Source organism: Frieseomelitta varia, unplaced genomic scaffold (genome assembly GCF_011392965.1).
Source record: "Frieseomelitta varia isolate USP_RPSP 00005682 unplaced genomic scaffold, Fvar_1.2 scaffold_326, whole genome shotgun sequence".
Classification (NCBI taxonomy): Eukaryota; Metazoa; Arthropoda; class Insecta; order Hymenoptera; family Apidae; genus Frieseomelitta; species Frieseomelitta varia.
The window spans coordinates 517,296-541,349 of NW_025110064.1; the positions used below are offsets into that span (position 1 = coordinate 517,296).

The 24,054-nt window shown below is 27.8% G+C and overlaps 1 protein-coding gene across 1 annotated transcript; it reads right to left on the reverse strand.

The window, feature by feature from the left end:
- Positions 1-289: 289 nt before the first annotated feature.
- Positions 290-22,974, reverse strand: LOC122530088 (arginine kinase-like). Its single transcript, XM_043656747.1, has 4 exons — positions 22,466-22,974; positions 18,792-18,957; positions 6,303-6,604; positions 290-866 (listed from the first exon to the last, which is right to left on the reverse strand). Exons 1-4 carry the CDS (start codon positions 22,967-22,969, stop codon positions 708-710), a joined length of 1,131 nt encoding a protein of 376 aa, XP_043512682.1. The 5' UTR covers positions 22,970-22,974; the 3' UTR covers positions 290-707.
- Between the last annotated feature and the right edge of the window lie 1,080 nt (positions 22,975-24,054).

The window sequence follows — 24,054 nt, forward strand, 5'->3', positions numbered from 1 at the left end:
TTGCGTTACAAGTTCGAACAAAGGTCAAATGTTTCAGAAATTGCCTCAATAATATTACATTTCACACATTTTACATAACAATGTTACAAATGATTCAATAATAAAATTATAACATTTAATAATAAATTCAATGAATCCAATGAAATATAATTTATTATTAAATCCAATAAATTATTATCATCAAACAATTCAACAAAATTGAAAAATCAATGAATACGTATATATTTTAATTTCGATCATGGAGCAACAAAATTGAAAAATCAATGAATACGTATATATTTTAATTTCGATCATGGAGCAACAAAATTAAATTAAATAAACTAGTTTGCAAGTCAGATAAAAACAGTGTGTAAATGGTATACATAAACTATATGGTTTCTTGTATAAACGTAATCGATATTACAAACGGTGCACCAGAACGGTTAATAAAGCATCGATATTTCTTTAGTTGAGACTCGACGAGCGAGAGAATGTTTCAGACGTTTCAGAATAGACAAGCGCTGCTCCGACTTGTCGATAACCAGTAGGAAACGGTTCGTGCCCGAAACGGAAATATACCGGCGAGGGAACGTTAATCGATACAGTTGAGATATTCCGATTTTTATTAAGAATCACAAGAATGATTAAATCAGGCTGAAATCGACGAAATAGTTTACAGTTTCCGGACGTTCGTCGATTTCTCTTGGAAAGACGGGTGATATCGCCGTTCAGTCACCCTGTAGTTGCTTCTCCTGTTTGATCAGTTCGAGCACTCCATTTCTCATTTCGAAAACCACTTCTCTCTCGGTCAAGCCCAGCCGACGTTTGTTGCTGATATCGTAAACACCTTCTTCGCCTTCGGTGTGCTCGCCCCTGGTGCCTCTTACCTGAATATTTAATTGAAATGTTTACAAGAAACTGTTGATATGTTGATCAAAAGATTATATTTTACTGAATGTTTTCACTACTCAATGCTAATTTTGACGTTAAGTTTGTGACTGATATCGATTGTCTCGTAGATATAAGTAATTTCGATTAGTTCGCTGAATTTATGCCATTTGTACAACTTCCACTGATTAATGTAACAACGTTATGTCATGTTGCATTAGAATGCTACTCCTTGTTCATAAGGAGTGTTACGCTGCGCTCGCCTAATCAATTTACTGATCGTTCTGTTTAGAAGGCACACCGATTTAGAATCTTAAGCATATCTTAAATAATTTGTGTCTGTTTATAACAAATTATTCCAATCACATTGTATTAATAATTATATTAATTATATTAGTAACTTTGTACTAATATTCATATTAATTATATTACTGACTTTGTACTAATATTCATATTAATTATATTACTGACTTTGTACTAATATTCATATTAATTATATTACTGACTTTGTACTAATATTCATATTAATTATATTACTGACTTTGTACTAATATTCATATTAATTATATTACTGACTTTGTACTAATATTCATATTAATTATATTACTGACTTTGTACTAATATTCATATTAATTATATTAGTAACTTTGTATTAATATTTATTAAATTAACTGAATATGAATAATATCCTAGAAGTAACTTCGTAATTTATTTCAGTAATGAAATAATTGACGTGCGAATGGATAATTGTATTAATTAAAAATTTTAGAAACTAAGAAATTTGAGAAATTTTTGAAACATGCCTATCTATTGTACGTAATTGCATATTACGTATACATGCATATTTTCATGGTTAATCAACACTCAATCACATATTTAAATAAATTATAACAAAGAAACAAGTAAATAATTTATCAAACGAGTGAAGAGTTAAATTTATTAATTCGTATAAATTTATTTGAGAACATATTATTAGAATTTGATTATTGTTAGAATAATTCAATTTTAGCAATCAATTTTCGAAACAAACATGATGCAGTAATAAGAATCCAGATTTGATTATTCTTTTTTTTTTTTTTAATAATTTAATTAAATATAATATATTTCGAGAAAATATTAATAATGGATACGTATATAAAAATTTAATATCTTTTTTATGTCTATAGAAATTATCTTTTTTATCTTTATAGAAATTAAAACAGATAGAATTAATTGAACAATATTTATTGAACGCCAACAAAAACATACTTCCAAATATAACTTTTATTATTTGTATTTCATAGATGTGAAAATTAATGAATCTGTAGACATTGGAAGCATTATTTTATTTATTCAAATAATGTAAGTAGAATTGATATTAATTAAATAGTATGCAATTGAAATTTTTGCTTCAAACAGCGCATCGCCGCATATAATTTGAAACATTTTTAATATAAATAGTAAATACATATGTATACATACATATTTCAGAATTTTTTATCATTTTTCCAATATTATTTCAAGATCATAGAATGTATTTTAATACATATTTCATCGATGATATTTTTTTTTAAATTACATATTTTTCTTCAGAATAAAACACTTTGTACACATACATATATTATACTTATATAGATAATACATATGCCTGAGAAGCATTATTATATATAATAGTTAGACATACGTAATTAAAATAAAATGACATTTGCAATTCATAAACTCTTAATCCTTGAAGAATGCTATTTAATTTACTGTCTGTTCATTTATAATAAAATATAATAAAATTTATAATATAATAAAATATAATAAAATTTATAATATAATAAAAAATATAATAAAATTTTATCATAATTTTATAATAAAATAATCAAAAATAAATTTGTATAAATCAGTCAATCATGAAAACTACAATAGTCCCAGAAAAATCGCTAGCTTGAAAAAATCTGAGAAAAGAAAATCTATAGCAAAATAATCGAAAAACTGAACTAGAAATTTGTCTCTGACAGAAACTAATATGACGAAAATTTCTTGAATTTTGGTCATTTAATTGTAAGTCTAACATTCAAAGATTCGAGAAAATGACGGGGAAGAAAAGTCATACATCTAATTTTCGAGAGTTCAAAAACAGGCTTCAGTGTTCAAGTCATGAAAGAAATATTTCAATGTTTCTGCATACGGTGACAATTTATAGCATTCTGTACATCTCTAAGAAGAAAAATCTTCACAAACCTACCCGCTGATGTAAAAACATTTTAGAACAAAAACGATGCATTTTGAAAGTAGAGGGTTTATTAAAACGAGGCCAGATTTGTAGTTGTACGATTTCTTTTATACAATATATTAATAATAATAATAATAATAAATAATAATAATAATTATAAATTATATTGATATTAACAATTATTATTATTAATAATATAATAATATAATAAAAATAATATAATAACAATTATAAATAATAATAATATAATAATTAATTAATAATAATTATTAATAATAATATAATAATATAATAAAAATTATAATAATTATTAATAATAATAATTTCAATATTTAGAATCCAAACATTAATAATTACTGTATACATTTCATGGTCAAAATTCACTAGGTTTCGTTTTCCGCTCGATATTTGCTGCCAAGTGACGGAGCTATAATTATTTACAGTGAAATTTAGTAAAGCTGTGCTGCGCGCTCACAAAAAAAAAAAAAAGAGAAAGGGGAAATGTGCAATGTACATATCCACTAAACACAAGAAAAAACTAAAATTAAAATAAAAGAGAAAAATAAATAAGTTCGTCTAATAGGTAAAACTGTATGTTTTTATGTTTTGTAAACTTTTTGCCCGTAAATCCGGAAGATTTGCGTCAAATGTTTCCCTCGTAAGTGAAATATTCATACCTGTTTGTTTGCACATAACTATAATTTATGTTGTGTACACTTGGGATTTGTACACGAGGATCATCGCTGCGTCAGATCGATAAAGTAAAGGATATAAATAATTCGTATGAACGATTAACGTTGATCCAGCCGAAGTCGGTAACTTGTTGCGTTCTGTTTCATTAGCATTTCAACGATGAGTTACGTTCGATAATGATAATCACGCTGAATCGTAAAATTATTTTCCTTGCTCATTTATTTTCAACTTTATAGCAGCACGCAATCTGTTCGATCTAAAATCGACTTTTTAAATACATTAAATTGGTCTTAATTGGTTAAAAAACTGTTTCTTTTCAAAATTATTCAGTCATGTTTATTATGTTATTATTTATAATTATGGCATTGTAATTACACATTGGTTGTTCGTTTATTATTTGTATTTATGATGTTGCAACAACTTTAGGAAGTATTCTACATTAAATTCGCATTTTTTAAACATATTAAATTGGTTTTAATTGGTCAAAAAGCTGTTTCTTATTAAAATTATTTGATCATGTTTATTAGGTTGTTATTTACAATTATGGCATTGTAATTACACGTTACTTGTATTTGTGATATTGCAACAATCTTAAGAAATGTTCTACATTGAATTTGCATTTTTTCATATATTGTCAAGATTATTTTAATATTCCCTATTTACTGAAGAAATAACAACATATTTCTAAAATAAGAAATATAAGAAAGATAAGTATTAGTATTAATACAAATAATATAATTGGTAGTATATAATTATTATGCAATTAGTATTAGTATGTAAAATAAAAGAAAATTTCAGTTTACTAATTTATTTTGTTTTTATAATTGTATAACATCTACTATTATATAATTATAAATACTTTTTAATTAATGTTGTTAAAACTTGCCGTTTCCTAATATAAATAATTGAATAATTATTGAACTCTAAAGTAGAATTGAAGATAATACATATGTACATATTGTGCGAAACACTTAAAATATTGCATTTTTACACATTTAAAACTATATGATATTAAAATATTAAACATTCCGTACTACATTAAAACATATTGTAAAGTACCCTTGCAAAGAAAATGACACACAACTCGAAATAAATATGTTTTTCAAAATAAATGAAAACCTAGTTTGGAACATAATTAGATGTTACTTTGTTAATTAAAAAGGACAGTGCAATTCAAAGTAATATACCTCTCATTTTATTAATATGCATTTGTTAACAATGGCAATCAAAATAAAATTCATAATTCATAAAAGTTATTTATAGAATGTAGCATGAATCAGAGAAAGCAACATAATTTCTTTTTAACGGCTAAATTACAAAGATCAAAGAACAAGATTTTCATTAATTGACGAAGACATTTTTACAGTGTTAGCTCGAAAAATTTTTTTCAATTCGATCACTTTTTTCGCAAGAAAGCAATATGTATAAAAACAAAATAGAAAGAACATGTTTGTCGTTTTGTTTATTTTGATTTCATTTAGTAGAAAGAAGTGTTTGCAATTTTATATAGTTAAAAGAATAATAATTTCTGGAATTCCAGTGACGTAAGTTGCTTGTAAATAAACAATACATGTATGAACATTCATAAATTTATAAAAAAAAGAAAAGGCAGAATATGTCTAATATCACAATTGCTATTTCTGAAAAATTCAAGAGAGGCATTTAACTTATATTTCAAATCAAATATTACGTTGTAAATTAAATTTCAATACTTTGACACATTTAAAATTGTGCTGAAATTGAATTTACAACTTAATAAAAAGACAGTTTTTAATTATATGAGATTGATTGACAGTACACTGAATTTTAACATTTTAAAATTGTAACATTTTAACATTGTTTTCAAGAAAAAATAGCTTCACATATTCCTTTCTCGTGACCATTATATAAAATTTTTTAATCTTAATCGCTAATAATCAATAAAACTACAATTTTAGCATTGAAAGAAGTTCAAAAGTTAGTCTAATCTATTACAGAGAAAATTTTCACTACAGAGAAGGAAAAAGAGAAAGAGAGAGAGAATAATACTACCAGACAGAGATTATTTGAATAAAATATTTGAAAAATAATTGTTTAAACAACACATCATTTTATTTGGCTCAATGTTATCTTGAAATAATCCTACGTTACCTGCTGATTTTACCCTAAACTATTTAATTATTTGGCTTTCAAGTAAAATAAGTTTCTATTTAATTTTGTATTTTACGTCTGTTTCTACAAATAATTTCTCAAATAGTTTTCATCTTTATTTGTTTATTTGCAAATATAATTTACTTGATTTGAATCCAAGACAACGTCACTACGTTACTTTTTAAATAAAAAATGATAAGTTAATTCGAATTAAATGAGTCGTTTATTTCAAAACAAAATTTGCCTAAGCTCGTGTACTATTAACTTCCACGTTGAAACATTCTTTTTATTTTTATTTTTATTATTGAGAGGCAATTCTGTATCGTAACAGAAACCCTGCCATTTCTAAAATAAAAATTCAATAAATTAACTCTAATGATTCTGAAAAAAAAAAGGGAGTATCGTTTCTTACCTGAAGATTGTACATGTTCGCGATTTCTCTGAATCTTGCGTAATCTTCGCTCAATTTAGGAAAGCGGGCATGAACAGAGGCCCTGATGGTTGTTCCCAGATTGGTCGGGCAGAAGGTGAGGAAGCCGAACCGAGGGTGTCGTGAAAATCGTATTTTCTTCTCGACTTCGGTAACCGCTTTAACAAGCCTCGAGTACACGGACGACAGGTTTCCACCCTTTTCCATCGATATCAGACGCATGTGATCCTCCTCGTTGCACCAGACGAGAAAAGTTTTCGCATCATTAAAAAATATTCCTCTGCCTGGAAATAAGATAGCAAGCGCATGAGCGAAAGAAGAGATTGTTTGTTTTGTTGTTTAATGCTGCAGACACAAGGTTGGATCTCTTTTGGAAGAATATGAATCCCTATGAAATTAAACATTGGATTTACATATAGCGTACGATCGAACGTTTCCTGATCATATCTTTTTCAATACTTCAATTCATTGGTCCGAGTTTTACGTTCAATTTAGATTGAGTTGATACGTAAATCATTGAATAATAATATCACTTAAAATTAACACCTTGGTATTTGAAATTAATAAAATAATGAAGAAAGTTTTTCATTAATAAAATTATTTTTTTAATCGTCGAAATAGTCAGCCTAATGTCAGCGAGAGAATCATGCATGTATTTGTATATATACGTATAGTCGAAATAATTAGATTTAATTAAAATTGAAAATTTGATTAGATTTGATTTGACGAAACATTTCAAAAATCAATTTCTTCGCCCGTTTGTAAATTTTGAGAAATATTTGTACGTATTTATTTCACTGTTTCTTGCTTCCCTTCAGTGTACCTTCATTCCATGATACTCCGAGGGTAAATCCACTGTCGATTTAAAGATAATCGAAAGTGGTTACAGCGTACCATGCTGCGTTTCCATTTGCCACAGGCAACGCGGAATTGAATTATTAATATTCCATTCTGACTGCAACGCACACGCGAACGTGTTTACAAAGAACAGTGTGAGGAAACCAAGAAACTCTGCGGAGAATAGGAAATTCTCTCCCGTACTGAACCTTTATCCTGGTTCTTACGTTCCAGTGTTTCAATCGCACAGATGGAAATCCAATGCTAAAGGCTATCAACTGTAGAATTGGAGTCGGTTTCTTTATGCATCACTGCAGGGTAATTATTTGCAAAACTTTGATTTAAAGATTAAAAATATTTATTAACTTCAAATATTCGTGCAATAATTATACGATAAATAAATAATAATTGACATGAATAATTTATATATGAAAATGTTCATTATTTTCATTCCTTCTATAATATCCAGTTCAAAAATTAAACACTTCATTACGAATGTACAGGCTGCTTACAGATTCGCTAACCAGCGTACGTGAGAAGAAACGAAATATAGTATTGTTTCTTGTAAAATTATTTTAGTTTCAGAAATGAAGATAATCTTCGATTTTTCAAATAGCTACGTCTTTTTTACATTCTAAAAGATATTTCATATGATAATGTAAATGCGTAAATTAAAATGATCTTTCGAGATCATGCAAGATCAAAATCAAGAGAAAAATTTCGAATATTTAGTATTAATGAAATAAAATTAAAATGGAATAAAATAAAACAATATAGTACGAAATATTCAAAGCTTTCCTTTTACTTTGATTATGTATAATACTCAAGGTCATTGTAATCATCTAATGCTTTCATATATATAGCATTCCGTTGAAAGAATTAAAAATCACTTTCATTTTAAGGAAAGTGGTGCAAATACAAAAAAATTTTATACATCATTCACATTTCCATACAAAAGACAGTACTATTTTCTTCTTCCATTTTTTTCCTCATGCTTATTGTTTACTAAATACTGATTAATAAATTCGTGAATATCAAATTGTATTTTCTAATAATAAAAATCAAAAAAAGTTGTAGATTCCCATATTTGTAAGTTAGTATTACTTTCTTATGGAGTAGTAGAATACCCTGATTATTAATATTTTTCGCAAATAATTTATATACAATAGTATTTTTAATAAAGTTATAATCAATTTTCAAACCATTGTATAGCGTTTGAATAAGACAATTATGTAGCCAAAAATTATGATCTAAACCATTGTAAAGGAGAGTGTTTAATATCATAAAAATGTTAAGGTTATTTTCTCCAGGCTATTTTTAAAATAACAACAATAAATTGATTGAAATAATTCATTATTTCAAATGGTTATTTTTTTTTATTTCATTCATATTTAATAAATAGATGATAAAATAACATTTTCACATTTTTCCTCTTCTTTTTCCATTCGATAAAATTAAATTTTGATTTAAAAAATCTTTATTCTTATCAAATTAAAACATAGTAGTCTGTGCGTTTACAAAGATTTAGAAATCCATAATATTATTTTAAAAATGAATTCATAATTCATATTTTATGATTTCACTTTTTCCCAACTAATTTTTATAAAGTGAATAACAATTCATTCATTACTTCAAATTATGTTTATTTTCAATAGCCTAATATAGACCACACTACACTACACTATTTAATATCTATTACGTTATTATTAATTCCCTTTTTGAACGACATAGTATGAATACAAATGTACGGTTCACGTAATATGACAAGAATTTGAACGACATTTTCAGTTAGGCAACAGCGTTTCAAAGGGAAAAGCTGAAAGTTGCACCCTTATCCAAATTTGACTTTTGATATTTTTCGTACACGTCAGTTGATACGTAACTATATCGTCGTCTAATTTCAAAAATATAAAGTCAATCTTTGCTTCGATGTTCAACAAATCTTTGCACTTTGCATTTCGAAAAGATTGATTTCTTTTCTTAACCTGTCGTAACTTCAGATAATATAACAAATAAATGATAAACTAATGTTTTTTCCCCCCTTAAACATCTATCTTTTTCATCTTCAATGAACAGAATGAATACTTATATCAGAAAAGTTAAGCTTTGATTAAAAAATCTATATTTCTATAAAATTGAAACATAGTAGTTTGTGTGTTAAAATTTTGGAAATTAATAATAAAACATTGTTTGCTTACAATAGAAAATTGTTTAACTTATAATAAATCTGATTTTATGTATTTCTTCTGATCTAGTTTTTAAAACGAGTAATAATCTGTATTTATTTCTCTGTTTACTATTCCGAGTTTCTCAATCGTGTATAGTACAATTAAAAAAAAAAAAGACAGTGTAAATGTAATTTGAACTCCCAGGAAGACGCGTATGCAACGATAATAACTAAAACCGGGAATGAAGAAAGTTCAATTGCTCAGGTGGCAGACATTTTATGGTATCTCTGATATGAGATACACTTGCAACTGACGAGAAACGAAAAAAAGATATAATAGAACATTAAACTTTGTTGACAATTATAAATTTATAGTTTTATTTGAAATTTAAGAGATTTTTCTCAATGCACCATTAATAATGTATCGTAATGTATGATAAATTAATTACTGTACCATTACTTGTAGGATTAATGTACCATTAATTATTATAATTAATAAATTATATCATGATACATATTTGGATTATTTTGGATATTGTACATGTTTTTCATATTTTGATTAAAAAGTGTATGTACGTTGTATTTTAAATACTTCTTTCATATTTTTATCTCAATATATTTAATTACTATCGTATTATAGATGACTATGTGTATAGTTAAAATATTCAGTACAAAGAAGTTACTTTGTACCATAACAATATTGGAACATAGATAAATATGTATGTATTAGTATAATGTAACGTTCTTTCTTAACATTTTAATATTGACAAGTTAACGTTAAAAAAAAAATGTCAATAACATATAAATACAAAAAAAATATATATTACAACAATTTATATGATTTGTAATAATATATAGTAATAATTTATATAATTTATAATAGTACGTTTTTCGCATAAACGATGCGCAGTGTAATAATTAATAATATGAACAAATCTTAAAAACACATAGCCATTTATTCCTTCCAATAAAGAATAACAAATCCTATATGATACGAGGAATAATCATGATTGTAATATTTTTATTTTAAGCTAACCGTTTTTACCTTACAGTTTGAATTATAGTGCGGGACCATTTATAATATATAATATATACGTTATATTTTTATGTTAATTTATGGTATTATTGAAGGCAGAAATTTTCAACTAAAAAATATTATTGATACATAGTAATGTGAATATATGAAACAAAATGGATGCGTTCGTAATACGATTCTTCGAGAAATGTGAGCTGAAAACGGGGGGAGGGAATAATTTGATCGAATGGCAACGAGCGTTCGTAAATAACAAGCAACGGCGGTCAGTCACAAAAGCAATCTGTTATCAGTGCAGTTCAAAGAAACAAAAGCGACAATTATCTGCGCGCTGACAATCGAAAGGGGGGGGGGGATGAAACGTTCGATAATATGCGTTTGGAAACATTTGAGCATAGGAAGACCACTCTGATAACTAGACTGCGGATTTTTATGCATTTAGGGTAAATTTCAAGATGCAAAAATGCATGTAATACGAGCAAATGCATAAAATATGCAAAGCAGAATATTTAGTTGATGAAACAAATTTAATTACGTTCGTAGAGATTTAAAAATGCATAAAAATCTGCAATTATTTGAAGAAGAAGAATATGTTATCAAAATAAGTATAAAATAGAATAATACGACATATTGACAATAAGAAGAATTTTATTCGTTCAAAGAATATATCCTTGTAATCGTATTTCTTTATTTTCTTTTTATCATTTAATTTCGACGACTATTAGCAATAGTTATGTTTTTTTTTGTTCCACCAGTTTACTTTGATGAATTCTAAAAGACTGGATCACTTTTTTTGTGTTGAGAAAGCTTGTTCAAGTTAATTGGAAAACCTTGGCCCTTTCTAATTTTTCTAATATTTCTAATTTTTATTGACAGTTTTATATTGCAAGATCATCATAGATAATATTCCTTTAAAAATTAAAAATTTCTGCGCCAACCTAATATGACCTATTAATAATTTGAATAATTTTGTTTAATCTGGTTTGTTGTCAATTTCGGTGGACACAAGTTTACTTCTCATTTGCTAGGTTTGTCAGTTAGGGTTCTGCGCAGTCCATTTTGCTTTCCATTTTTCATATATTGATTTATATATTTGATTCACTTATTTATGTCTTTCGCTGTTATTCTTATTTCACTGTTTGTTTGATATATATAGTTGGCTTCACTTGCTTCATTATTATCTTCAATAACGTACAAAGATTATAAAGTTCTATAATTCTATGATACTTGCGATGATTCCATTTTCTTGAATTGATGAGATTCTCTTATTGAAGCTGATACTGTGTGAAAAAAACGAAATAAAAAATCCGATACAACATTTTTTCGCTCGCTGCCCCATTTTTTGAGAAAATCGAATTTGGAAATTCGTAGGATATCTGAAGAAAAAACCTCGATCTAAATGTTACGTTAACATTAAAGCATTACGCTACTGAAACAAAAAAAAAACTGTAGTTTGATAAGTTAAAAAGCGAAAGTACATTAGAATCTGTTAATTTATCTTCAACATAATACCGAGTTATGTATGCAACAAGGATAACATTTCCAGCAGTACGTGTATAATAATAAAAAATAAATATTTTGCAAAAACCTGTTATGCTGTTTTAATTATATCATTGTCGATGGATAGAAACAACGAACAGACTGACACGATAATCCAGTTGCGCTCGGTCCTACGTGTCATCTCATGAATTTTCAAACTCGATTTTCTCGAAAACGAATTTTTTCCTTGGGCGAAAAAATTTTGTGCGAAATTTTTTGTTTATTTTATTTTCATGTAGAATCACTTCTGTTCCAATTGTACTACTACTTATCTATCCTGTATATAAATGAATTTCTATACTTTTCTTTATATTCTTCTTTCATCCCTACAGCTATATTCATGGCTTTTTAGCCATGGTAATTAGAAATATTGAAATATTATATATGTGAAGTTTTGGTCTAAACGTTAGAGAGTGCTATGTATCTGTTAGATTATTTGGAACAATCAAAGAGACAAAAATGAATCTGAAAATGAAATAGAAATATAAAATGTTTATTAAAAGTTTATTAAAATTTTAATTAAATTTTAAGTATTTGTAGTAAAGTGTTTGTATTTGTATTGTAAAATATTTGTATTGGTAAGTGTTTATTAAAATTCATTAAGAAATTACTCGATTATATCCCAGGGAAAGTAATTTCTTAGGATTTAAAGTATTAATAATTTATATTTTTATTTTCAATTAATCAGTATTTTTTGAAATAACAAAGTATTGTATTGAAATCTGAAAATTGAATTCAGTATATCTTAAGAAATAATAATAAAATTAAGTATGATGTCAAGGATCTTTATATTTATATTAAAAAAAACATTTTGATTATCAATAATAATTGCACCGTGTTGTATAACATAGGAAATTAATTTAAAACTGATCAGTATCATCGAAATCACATATTTAATTTCAAAATTAAACAGAAACCATATTTTAATGTGAGAATTTTTAATAGAATGTTTTTCTATAAAATATATATATTCTAATCGAACAGACATATACAATCTCAATCATCGTGTACAATTTATACATAACTTTGAAAAGTATTAAATTATTGATACATAAATATGTTCATACAAATTGGAATAAAATAAAATGATTTAACAGTATATAAAATAATTATATATCCTTATCGACTGAATAACAGAAATTAAAAATTTTTTTATAAACTATCATTTAATCCACAGTTTCATAAATAAAATTCTTTTTCAAAAATAAAATTTTTCACGAAAATTTTGATATTCTACAAATATTAAATAATATTTTTGATTCTGTTTAATCAATACCATTGGTATACTAAATACTAAATGTAACTTTTTTCGAAAATCAATAATTATACTAGCTAAGTAAAACACACAGTCAAATATATATTATATAAAATTAACCTGAACAAGAAAAATCAAGTAACAAAATTTTGAATCAAATTAATTTCAATTATTCACCAAATAATCTATGTAACATAAAGATTTATAATATATAAAACTTAAGTACGTAATAATTGTACTACTTTGACTAAATTTAATTCATCTATTCCATTACCTGTCCACTTAATTTTGTCCATAACTGTATGTATGTGTGTGTGTGTGTGTGTGTGTGTGTACAATACATAATTTATGTAATTTACTTATAATAAAATGAAATGAATAAAATCGCTAATATAATTAAAATATACTGTAATATATTCATATCATATACATATTATTGCGTAATGTTTCCCAAGATTCACAAATATCGAATTATATATCTCATTATTGTTTATTATTTCATTTCAAGCGATCACACAGAACAAAACATTTGTAGAAGGTTTCCTACAGCACTTTAGTGTCAAATACTGGAAGACACAGCTAAAGATTTATTACGTCTTCACACTGACAGTTTATGATAATCCTATAATAATCAGTAATTACGAAAACAAGGACCTTGTTAAAACGCAATAAGACGAATTGACGCAGCATTCACTGAGATAAGAGGAAGAAACCTCTTTGGTTAACTTTGAAAACTCCCTGCGAATGGTTGATTCACCCTTGTACATGCCCTAGCCTCTTTAATATCCCTTAACCCTTTCGAGCCATTTAATCTCAGCAGCAAGGAGATTTCCCAAGGCCATCGTGATGAAAATCGCTAATGCAAATTCACTTAATCACGGGACCCTTTCTGACGAGCTACGAAACCACAACGATGGCATTGGTTACCCGCATTCTTGGTTTGCGTTCCCATTCAGACGACAATAATTTTTGTAACTTTCTCGTGGAAAACATCAAACAACATTTTTAGAAAATGTTAAGCTTCCGAGATTTTTAGTTGAACTCTGAATCGAGGCGATGATATTTTTTTGTCTCAAGAAAAGGAGATAATTTAACTTCTAAAAAAGAAAAAAAACGGAAAAATACTCGAAGCTTAAATTTTATAGTTCTGATATTAATTATTATTTTATATTTCTATATATAAAAAAAAAAAAAATTTTATAGTCCTGATATTAATTATTATTTTATATTTCTATATATATATAAAAAAAAAAAAAGAGACGAGTTTCACTTGCAGCGTATAAATATTTGAACTCGAGGATTAAAGTATTTACAAAGCTGCGAAGGAGTATAAAAACCTCGAATATTTTATAATGATATTTTTCGATTGTGATACAAAAGTCAAATGGTGAATTTCATACGTCACTTTTAACATGCATCGGAGCTTTTATAAAATATTATCGGAATTGGAAAAGTCGAATAAAAGTAATGTTGGAATTCCGATGCAAATATAGTAATCTGCACCGTAACATAAAAATGCTAAACGTATAGATTATTAGAAAGCTTTCGCTTTTGCATTTCGAAGTAATAGTTTTCGCTCTATTTTGATGAAATTAATCTCGTCATTTCCTTCAGATCACGTAACTTGATCGAAATTGGATATTTTATATATTATGAACCGACTATAAATATAGATACGGAATAAACATAAACAATAATCTGTTTTAAAAGTTAAGGAACTTTCGTTCGTAAAACTTTTTAACGAAAATTGTTCTTACGTCACAAATCCTGAAGGAGAGTAGATAAATAAACGTTCTTAAAAATAAAAGTTTCAGACAGAGTGGAACTTGTGAAATATAGAAACAAAAAATTTTCTATCGGACAATTTGTTCGTCAATATTAAAAGAAATCTCAATATTTGTAACAAATGCTGACACCGAATGCTATTGTGATGAATAATACTCGGATATAAAAATTGTTTTTCAATTAAATGTTCTAAAACAACTTGCTCCCGCGAAACTTTCATTTTACAGATTCTGAAATATCTGTACCATGGAAAGGCTGTTCAAAAAGTGTGACACGTTTTTTTTTTTCTAGAAAAATTCCACGAAAACAAATATTCTTTTACACAAAATATCACCAGCTCGAGCAGAAATTTTTTTTTTTTTAAAAAACGAAGAGAACCAATTTCGATCGTCACGATGTATTTTTATAATATCAGACCCAAAGTCACGAATGATTGTTTCACCATCCGACGATGTTTCTGTTTTTAATCAGATTTCGTTCTTTCACAATTTATCCGTGGGAGCAGCCGGTTTTTTCCGGTTCTCAGGATGATTGATTGAAAATCCACTGGAGAGCATTGAACTGTTTTTATACGGGCAAGAGAGAATCGCGATGAAAATCAACAAACAGCTGGACAGGTTGTGACACTCGTCAAGCCGCCATTTCACTAACCCGTCCACCGTCGGGTTCCCTCTAATCCCAGAAACTTTCAGCTTAATCTTCGTTTAAACTTGAACCGCCCAATTTCGAGCATTCGGCTTACCGAGGATTAATGTTTTCAAACGAGCTGAAGGGAACTTCCGGCACCGTAATTGAATGTTTTACGCAAACTGCGACGATCCTTGAACCCGACAAACAAGACATACTGTGGTTCTCCCGTGAAAAATCAATCGAACGATTATCATCCCAAATGCGATTACAATATTGACACAGACTTGTCATACAGCGATTTCTAAGCTCGTTCGGTACAAATAATGTTCGTTTAATCGATTCCGAGCATTCGACTTGATCGAACATTAATTAATTTTCAAACGAATTGAAGGAAGATTAACTTGTAATTAAATATTTTAGGAGAATTTAATCTGAAGGACAAAATATCTCCCATGAAAAAAAAAAAAAAATTGGACGATCATTGTCCCAAATGTAATTGTATATACGACATAGAGTCATTATTTAGTAATGATTTCTAATATTCAGTAGAAATAATAATTTAATCATTCAATGTAGTGTCGATAATTTTTCACCGAGTGTGAGAATACTTTTGTCCATCTTTGTGGATAAATTTTTCATTTGTGGGAAACTAGGAAAGACGGGAATGCGCGCAATGCACATAATATGCGAAAATATATAAAATATATTCAAAATAGAATATTTATCACAATATACATGAGCAGGGTGAACTTAAACGGCCAAACTGCAAAGACTTGATCTACTGATAAAAAAGGAAGAAAAATGTTATATAAAGTTGATCAGAAAAGTCTTGTTATAAATAAATATGTATAAAATACTATAAATATAAAACACTATGTGTAAAATTATGTATAATATTATGTAATAATACTATGTATAAAATAAGTAGCTATGAATTTTTCTTTACCATTTTTAGAAAACGCAAAGAATTAAGAACGTAATTTTGAAATTCAGCAAAATTCTTAACTTTACAGTGTTATTAATTCTATTATCCATCAATATCAAGCTTTGGTGAAAATTATTTTGATCGTATTATTATAATTAATGACACGAAATTGTTAGCACATGAAAAAAGAACGTACAAGTATTTAAACTGTCGTCTGTGCACTTTAATGGAAAATGTGTCGTTACTTACATATTTTATGTAACCAATATTTGTTCATAATTCTATAACAAAGCGTTTGCTGTCGAATTTTGTATACTACTTTATTCTTCTTTCTGTGCGTTGATTTGCATGAGCTATTTTTTAAATTTAATAAGCCGTTTGAGTTTGAGATACTCTGTATAATAAGAAAAAGCAAACTTCGTTCATATTTCATTTCATTAATTTATAAAAATGTATAAACATCTACGATTTACGAGAACGAACTGAAAATGTTATAGGAAATATGCAAATCGTTCTCAGGTATCATAACGACACTGTCAAAAAGCCATTCTTGTAAATATTTATTCAATAAACACATTGGTTCTTATCATTCTTACCTCGAGATAATACAATGATCCCATAATTTATTTCTTAAAATATACACATCAATTTCGCGCATCCACCGTCAAAATGTATGGCAGTTTTCCAATTCGTATTAATCACAAAATCAAAAACTAACATGTATTGACATATGTATTACTTTGAAACAATTATGAACTACAATATAAAACAAGTTGTTGATATTAAAATCTAAAATTAAAACCTTTTCTCTGTTCTATTGATATCAGAAAATGTTCAATACAGAGAAAATTCATTATACTTCACATTCTTTGTTATTTCATTCACATTCTTCCAAACTTGATTCTTTAAAAATTTCAGCATTCATTAATACTTCTTTTTGTAAATGTATTTTTATTGCGATGGTATTGTAAAAAGATAAATCTAATTTTATATGATAGATTGACTTTTGGGTTATTTTAATTAATGAAAGCAAATTCGTTTGATGAATAATTTTCTGAAAAGTAATTATCATAGAATGAGATTCAGTATAAGAAAATAAAGCTTGCAATAATAACAAATAATAATAATAATAATAATAATAATAACAACAACAAATAAAAGCTGGTAGTATTTTAGGTGAAAATCATTTTTTGTTTAAGAACTTTCTCTTGTTTTATTTTTAATATATATCTATTGACAAAGAAGTCACAATATTTGTTAAAAAGTTTACTTATTGATACTTGTTTCTCTTAATATATTTCCTTGCATTCTTAAAAATATTAAAAATATTAAAGATTTTTTTATATTTTAATATCTTGCATATGTGCAATTGCGAATTACGCGTAATTCATGTGTAATTTTTATTATGGATCTGATTAAAAATGATTAGAGTAACTTCACTTGCGACTTTTAACTTTATCGTATATGCTAGAAACTAATTCCACAGCGTGCAAATAACATTTTTCTATCTTTGATGAATAAAGAAAGATAAATAAAGATAAATAAAGAAAAGAAAAATAAATAGAAAAATTAAGAAAAGAAAAATAAGTAGAAAAATAAAGAAAATAAATAGAAAAGTAAAGAAAATAAACAGAAAAATAATGAAAATAAATAGAAAAATAAAGAAAAGAAAATAAATAAATAAAGAAAGACAAATAAAGAAAAAAAAAGTGAAACGACCAATTGATCGTAGAACGCCTTCGCACAGGATCCTCCTCAAACTCAAGGGGAGAAATCAAAATTGTTCAATTGGCGAGGTATTCTCGTGAATTAAAGATGATTGGAAAACTGTTCGACTGAAAATTGATTAGCTCTTCAGGGAGTATCGAAGCACAGACAAAGAAAGCTAATAATCCCGAGCAAATATCCTTCGCGAAGCACCAAATTTGCTCCAGCTTACGATCTAATTACCGACAGGCTGAAGAGCGCAGCTGGCACGGAACGTGCTAAAATAAAATTAAAAGTTGCGACTCCATCAGACTCATTAATCTGCGTCCTGTGGAGCCTGAGCATCGTCGGATCGCTTTCCGAGGATGCAGTTGCCACAACAAGACTCGACGAAAGCCATGACAGAGAATGGCAGGGGACGGGGGAGAAGAAGAAGAAGAAGCAGGAGGAGGAGGAAGTGATAAGGAGGAAGAGGCTGTGCAATCCGTGGGACGATAAATTTCAAACAGTTTTAAAGGGGTATCGCGATCGATCTGTTAAAGTTTGAAGAAAGTTAGCGCAAAGGTATAGTAAGGGGAACGATCATTACTCACCGCTTGGCCAGAACCTATTGGCGTTGGCCGCCTCTAAAAATCGATCACCCTCCTTAAATAGAAAGTGATCGTCTATCAGTTGTTGTTGCGTCTCTTTGTCCATCGAGACCAGACTGTAATAAGTCCCTTTCAGTTCGCCCTCTAACGAGTTTAAGGCCTGCAGTATCTGAAAGAGGAACAGAAGAAAGAAGGGAGATGGGAGACAAGAGAAAGATTCGACTGCGTAAACAGATTAGAAGAGACATTTCCAACATTTTTTCTATGGAAATTCCATACAGTCGTGTTTGTTCAAGCTGTCTAGTCGACAACAAAGCGGATAAAACTCAATTAGAGAAAGCAATTACATGCCTTAACGAGGGAATTTTTTCGAGCTAGGGGAATCAACTTAGCTACGGTGGATCAAAAAAGTATTGGAACAATTTTCTCGTAATAATTCTTGCGGGAACAAATGATACGTTAATAAAATCTGTTTCTGTAAATAGCAGTGTGCACAGCTTTCAATAGTAATACGTGTAATATAAAAATTCAAGAATTAAAAATATTATTAATGATTTAAAGAAAATCTCTTTTGATGTTGACACTTCATTCGATAACATTAACAACACGTTTATTACAAAATAGTTTGTCATTTTTTCAATAATATTTCGCCGTTAAATTCATGGAACTACAAATGTATTGGAATTACAAATGGAATTACAAATATAGTAAAATTGCAAATGCACTTGAATTACAAATGTGTTATATCTTTTCAATTCCCAAATGTTTTTATTTCTTGTACTATTATAGCTCATTACTGGAAATTCTTACTGTGCACGTTACATTTGTGTGTAGTAAATTTGTGGAAAACTATAACTTGCTAATATATTATTTGTTTTAACAAATATATCACCAAAAAAACTAGGTGTGCCAATATTTTTTTGCAAGGACCATAACTATTATAACCAGAATAAAAAAAGTTACATAATAACAATTATATTTTTTTATTTGTTATTTATATTTATATTTTTATATATTTATATTTTGTTTATTGTCATTTATTTCCTGTTTACATATTTCTAAAATATCTTTGATTGCAAATAAACAATTATAAGTGGTCAACGAATTTTTTCGTTACCAATAACTATTATTGATGAGAAAAATTTATTTCGATTAATTGTAACAGTTATCGATGAGACACATTCTCTTTGCTCACGATAATTATCGACAAGGGAAATTTATTTCAATTCTTTTTCTTCATTAATTTCGGCCAATTTTTGTATTAAAAAGTAACTTGAAATTGGTTTTTAAAATGTTACGGTTGCGGATGAATGCAAAATAATACTTTACACTATTGCACTATTATGTAATAATAATATTATATAATAATATTTATAATATTATATACTAATATTATATAATAATATTTTACACTATTTTTATAATATTATATAATAATATTTATAATATTATATACTAATATTATACAATAATATTTTACACTATTATGAGCAATCAAAATAAATTTTCCTCATCGATGATTATTATAAGCAACCGAAATAGAATTCCCCTATAATTGATTGTCAGCTACGAAAAAAATTTTCGGCCACTTGTAATTGTCATTTGTAATCAAAATGTTTAATTCTTTTAATCGTGCGGTTTTTCTTTGAAAAATCATCTTTACATTTTGAGATTAATATATCAACTTAAATAGAGTTTAGAATTAGTTTCAGTTACTGATCCTTTTCATAAAAATAACTTATTTTTGGTCTCTGATTTTTTGACCCATTTTTTTTATACATACACATTGTATGCGTTGGTTTAATTCTTTTAATAGACAAATCAGCCATAAACCGTAAAGATATCGACGTTGTTCCTGTATTCCTCCATTTTCCTTTTTATGTTTTCTTTCCTTACGCTTCTTTTTTTTGTTAATATCTATTTTTTCCATTTTCTTTTTTATTTTTTACTCGTTCGTTGATACGTAACACATTGATAAATTAGATATATTGTACTAACTGAAGGAGTTCACTTTGTTTTTTTATTTTTGTGCCTGTTTAATAAGCAGAATTAGATAAAAAATAAATTTGGAGAGGAATCTCGTTTATAGATACAGAAATAAAAGAAAACTTAATTTTGCTATTAAGTCTTATTGTTTGTATCTTGTATCTTTATTGTATCTTACGTCAATTTAGAATATAATGTTATGAAAGCAGGTAAATACTTTTAATTTGTAAAATCGAATTCGTGTTCTGTCTGTTTTCTTCTCAGTGTAAAAATTCTAAAAATTTATTTCAAAATATTCAACAATAAAACTACCTACTAAACTGTTCTTTCCTCAACATTTTATATCGCTGAAAAATCTATCCATGCTACAAATACTACAACTAGTCGTTCAATATATCCATCTTCTTGCTTTATATGAAGTAGTAACATATGAAATGTCCGTTAGGACGTTTCAGGTTATTCATCTACAGTATCAAAGAATACATTATTTGTCGATATAGTTTACGTAAAATTGAATGGGTATCTATGTTCTTTTATTTCGTACACTTTTTGTTTGAAATATTGAAATATTGAATAGTAGCTTGACATAAAGCTTTTTCATTGGCATAATGAATAAATAAATGGATAAAATTTATGTAATTCTCATTCTATAACTAAATTCAAATATTCATATTCAGTTTTTTAATACTACCCTAAATTGTTAATTTTCTTTTTTACCTAGCAATATCTAGCTCTTAAAAATGAAAAACGAAGTAAATTTGCAAAAATTTACAAAATCCAACGTGACACAATGACAAAACTACACAGACCCTAACGATGATTTCGAAACTTACATCAATGAAATCGGCAACTGATTCTTTTTGTTTTTAAACAAATTATAATTCAAACTGATATATTTTGTATAAAAAAATATCTGTTTTTGGGAAATTTTTTATACAGAAGGAAGTGTTACACTTAAAAACACTTTTGAACAGTGTTCTCATGGAACTTTAGAATTTGTACGATAAAAGTTCTATGAAAAGTTATTTTAAAAATTTTAGAAGTTATTCTAAAAGTTATTTTACAAAATTTAATTAAAAATCCATTTTTATATTCGAGTACTATTCATTCAATAGCGTTCGGTAAAAGTGTTACAAACATCGAGGTTTTTTTAATATCGATGAACAAATTTTTAACATTTTCATTTTTATGTTTTACAAATTTTACTCTGTCTGAAACTTTTATCTTTAAGAACATTTATTTATCTGTTCCCATCGGGAACTTTGTAAAAGCATTTTTCGAAAAAGTTCTGCGATCCATGTTTCAAACAGAACCCGTTCAAAAGTTTCCTGATCTTTTCGATCTTCATATAAAACAGCATTATTGTTTACTTGTATTCCGTATTATCTATATTTATAGTCAGTTCAAAATCTCGACTGATACAATCATCTATTTTCGAAATTTTCAAAATCTCGACACGATATACTACGCAACTGTTACCTACATTTTTCATTCTTTGTTCCACGGATACAGGCTCCGAGAGAAAAAGCCACTGAAAAAAAAAAAGATTCTCTTCTACCACGCGAAACGAAAAGTCCAAAGGCTCACAGATTTTTCTTTCAGCGGCTGTGCCACAGTTAAAAAACCCCAGATACGACTCTGTTCATATTACAATGGGCCTTTCGATTCTATCGATATATATATATATATACCTTCGCCTCCAAGTCTATATAGTGAGCCTCAGTCATGGTGGGATTTAACGGATATCCGTTGACCGATCTGGCGCAACGAATCCTCGTCGAGATCACGAACTGTCCCTCGGGATCGAGGTTTCCTAGCTGCTCTGGTTCACCCCAATCCAAGTCCGGGTGAACGTCGTCCGACGTGAAATTAATATGATACTCTTCGATCACTGGGTTGAACAGGGCTGAGAACACGTCGTAAGCGTGCTGATCGGGTGCGTACAAACCAATGCCGGAGTCTGGGTTCTTCAAACCCGATTGGATCACGTCCATCAAAGTGGAGCCAGAGTTGGTTACGCGTGTCTTCAGCGCATCGAACACCTGCTGCGTTAAGTGTTTCTTCAGCAGCGATTTGCTGTCGATTTTGGCAAATTCTGCGTAGGCCTGCTCGAGAGCCTTCACACGTTCGTCGTTCGGATTCATGAAGCCCGGCCTTGCTTTCTTCTCGCAGGCGCACAGCCGTTTGTCGCACATCTTGCGTCAAGGTTGGAGAAAGATAATGATGGATTTGGTTCTGAAAATGGTTTCAGGAATTGAGAATCAGGAGCTGGAGCTGGAAGCGTCGGGAAGTAGTTTTAGACGTGACACGAGTTTTGTTGTTGTTGGAAATTTTAAACATTTGAGTAATTTAGATAATAATGGAATTTTTGAAATACTTTGTTTTATTTATTTTGTAATATTTAATATTAATAATTTTGTAATTTAATATTAATAATTTTGTAATTTAATATTAATAATTTTGTAATATTTAATATTAATAATTTATTATGTAAAGATGAACGTGTTTTATATTTAGAAAGCAAAGTTTTATAAAAGAATTTGACGTTTTGTAAGAGACTCTTTTGACGTTTGTCTAAGAGAAAGGTTATGGATATTTATGCATAAATGGAATATCTGATTTCTTTTTAATACAATATATTTGATAATACAGAGAAGTATTTGCATAAAGAGAAAATGTACGAGAAATAAATAAAGAGAAGCAAAGAGAAATGTTTATATTTTCATCTTTAGAAATTGGTAATAGAAAATTATACAGAAAATAATAAAAATATTATGTTATTTCATAATAAATAAAAATATTATGCTATTTCATTAGAAATAACAAAGATTTATTGAATAGCATAATCTAGATATTTACAAAAGTTGTGCCAGACTCTTCTTTACGAGATCTGAAAAATTTTCTTTATGACGAACGAAGTCTGCAATTTTTAAAATTTTTAAATCTAGATCTATAAGACGTATAGTATCTCATAAAAAATTTATCAAACAATTATTAACCTTTATTACCAATCTATTCGAATAAAGAAAGAGATTGAACAAAGATAAAGTTTTTTTAAGAATCTTCACAAAAGTTAATGGAGACCAAGCACTTTCCAGTTAAAATTATCACGGATTCTCATCCAAACGAACGAACACATAACAAATTCATGTATCGACTCGTGCAAACAACCTGTCCAAGCCATATTTAACTCTTCTAAATAAAATATTTTTCGCGTGAATCATGTTTATTCTTAGTTAACTTCTACGGAAATTAAATACACTTGACGTTGACGTGTGTT

Excerpts from the sequence above, each read along its gene's own strand:
- LOC122530088 (XM_043656747.1), bottom strand. The coding sequence starts at position 22,969 with ATGTGCGACAAACGGCTGTGCGCCTGCGAGAAGAAAGCAAGGCCGGGC. Across the intron at positions 18,958-22,465 it reads ATATAGACTTGGAGGCGAAG|ATACTGCAGGCCTTAAACTC; the intron begins GTATATATATAT and ends TTCCTCTTTCAG. Across the intron at positions 6,605-18,791 it reads CAATAGGTTCTGGCCAAGCG|GCAGAGGAATATTTTTTAAT; the intron begins GTGAGTAATGAT and ends TCTTATTTCCAG.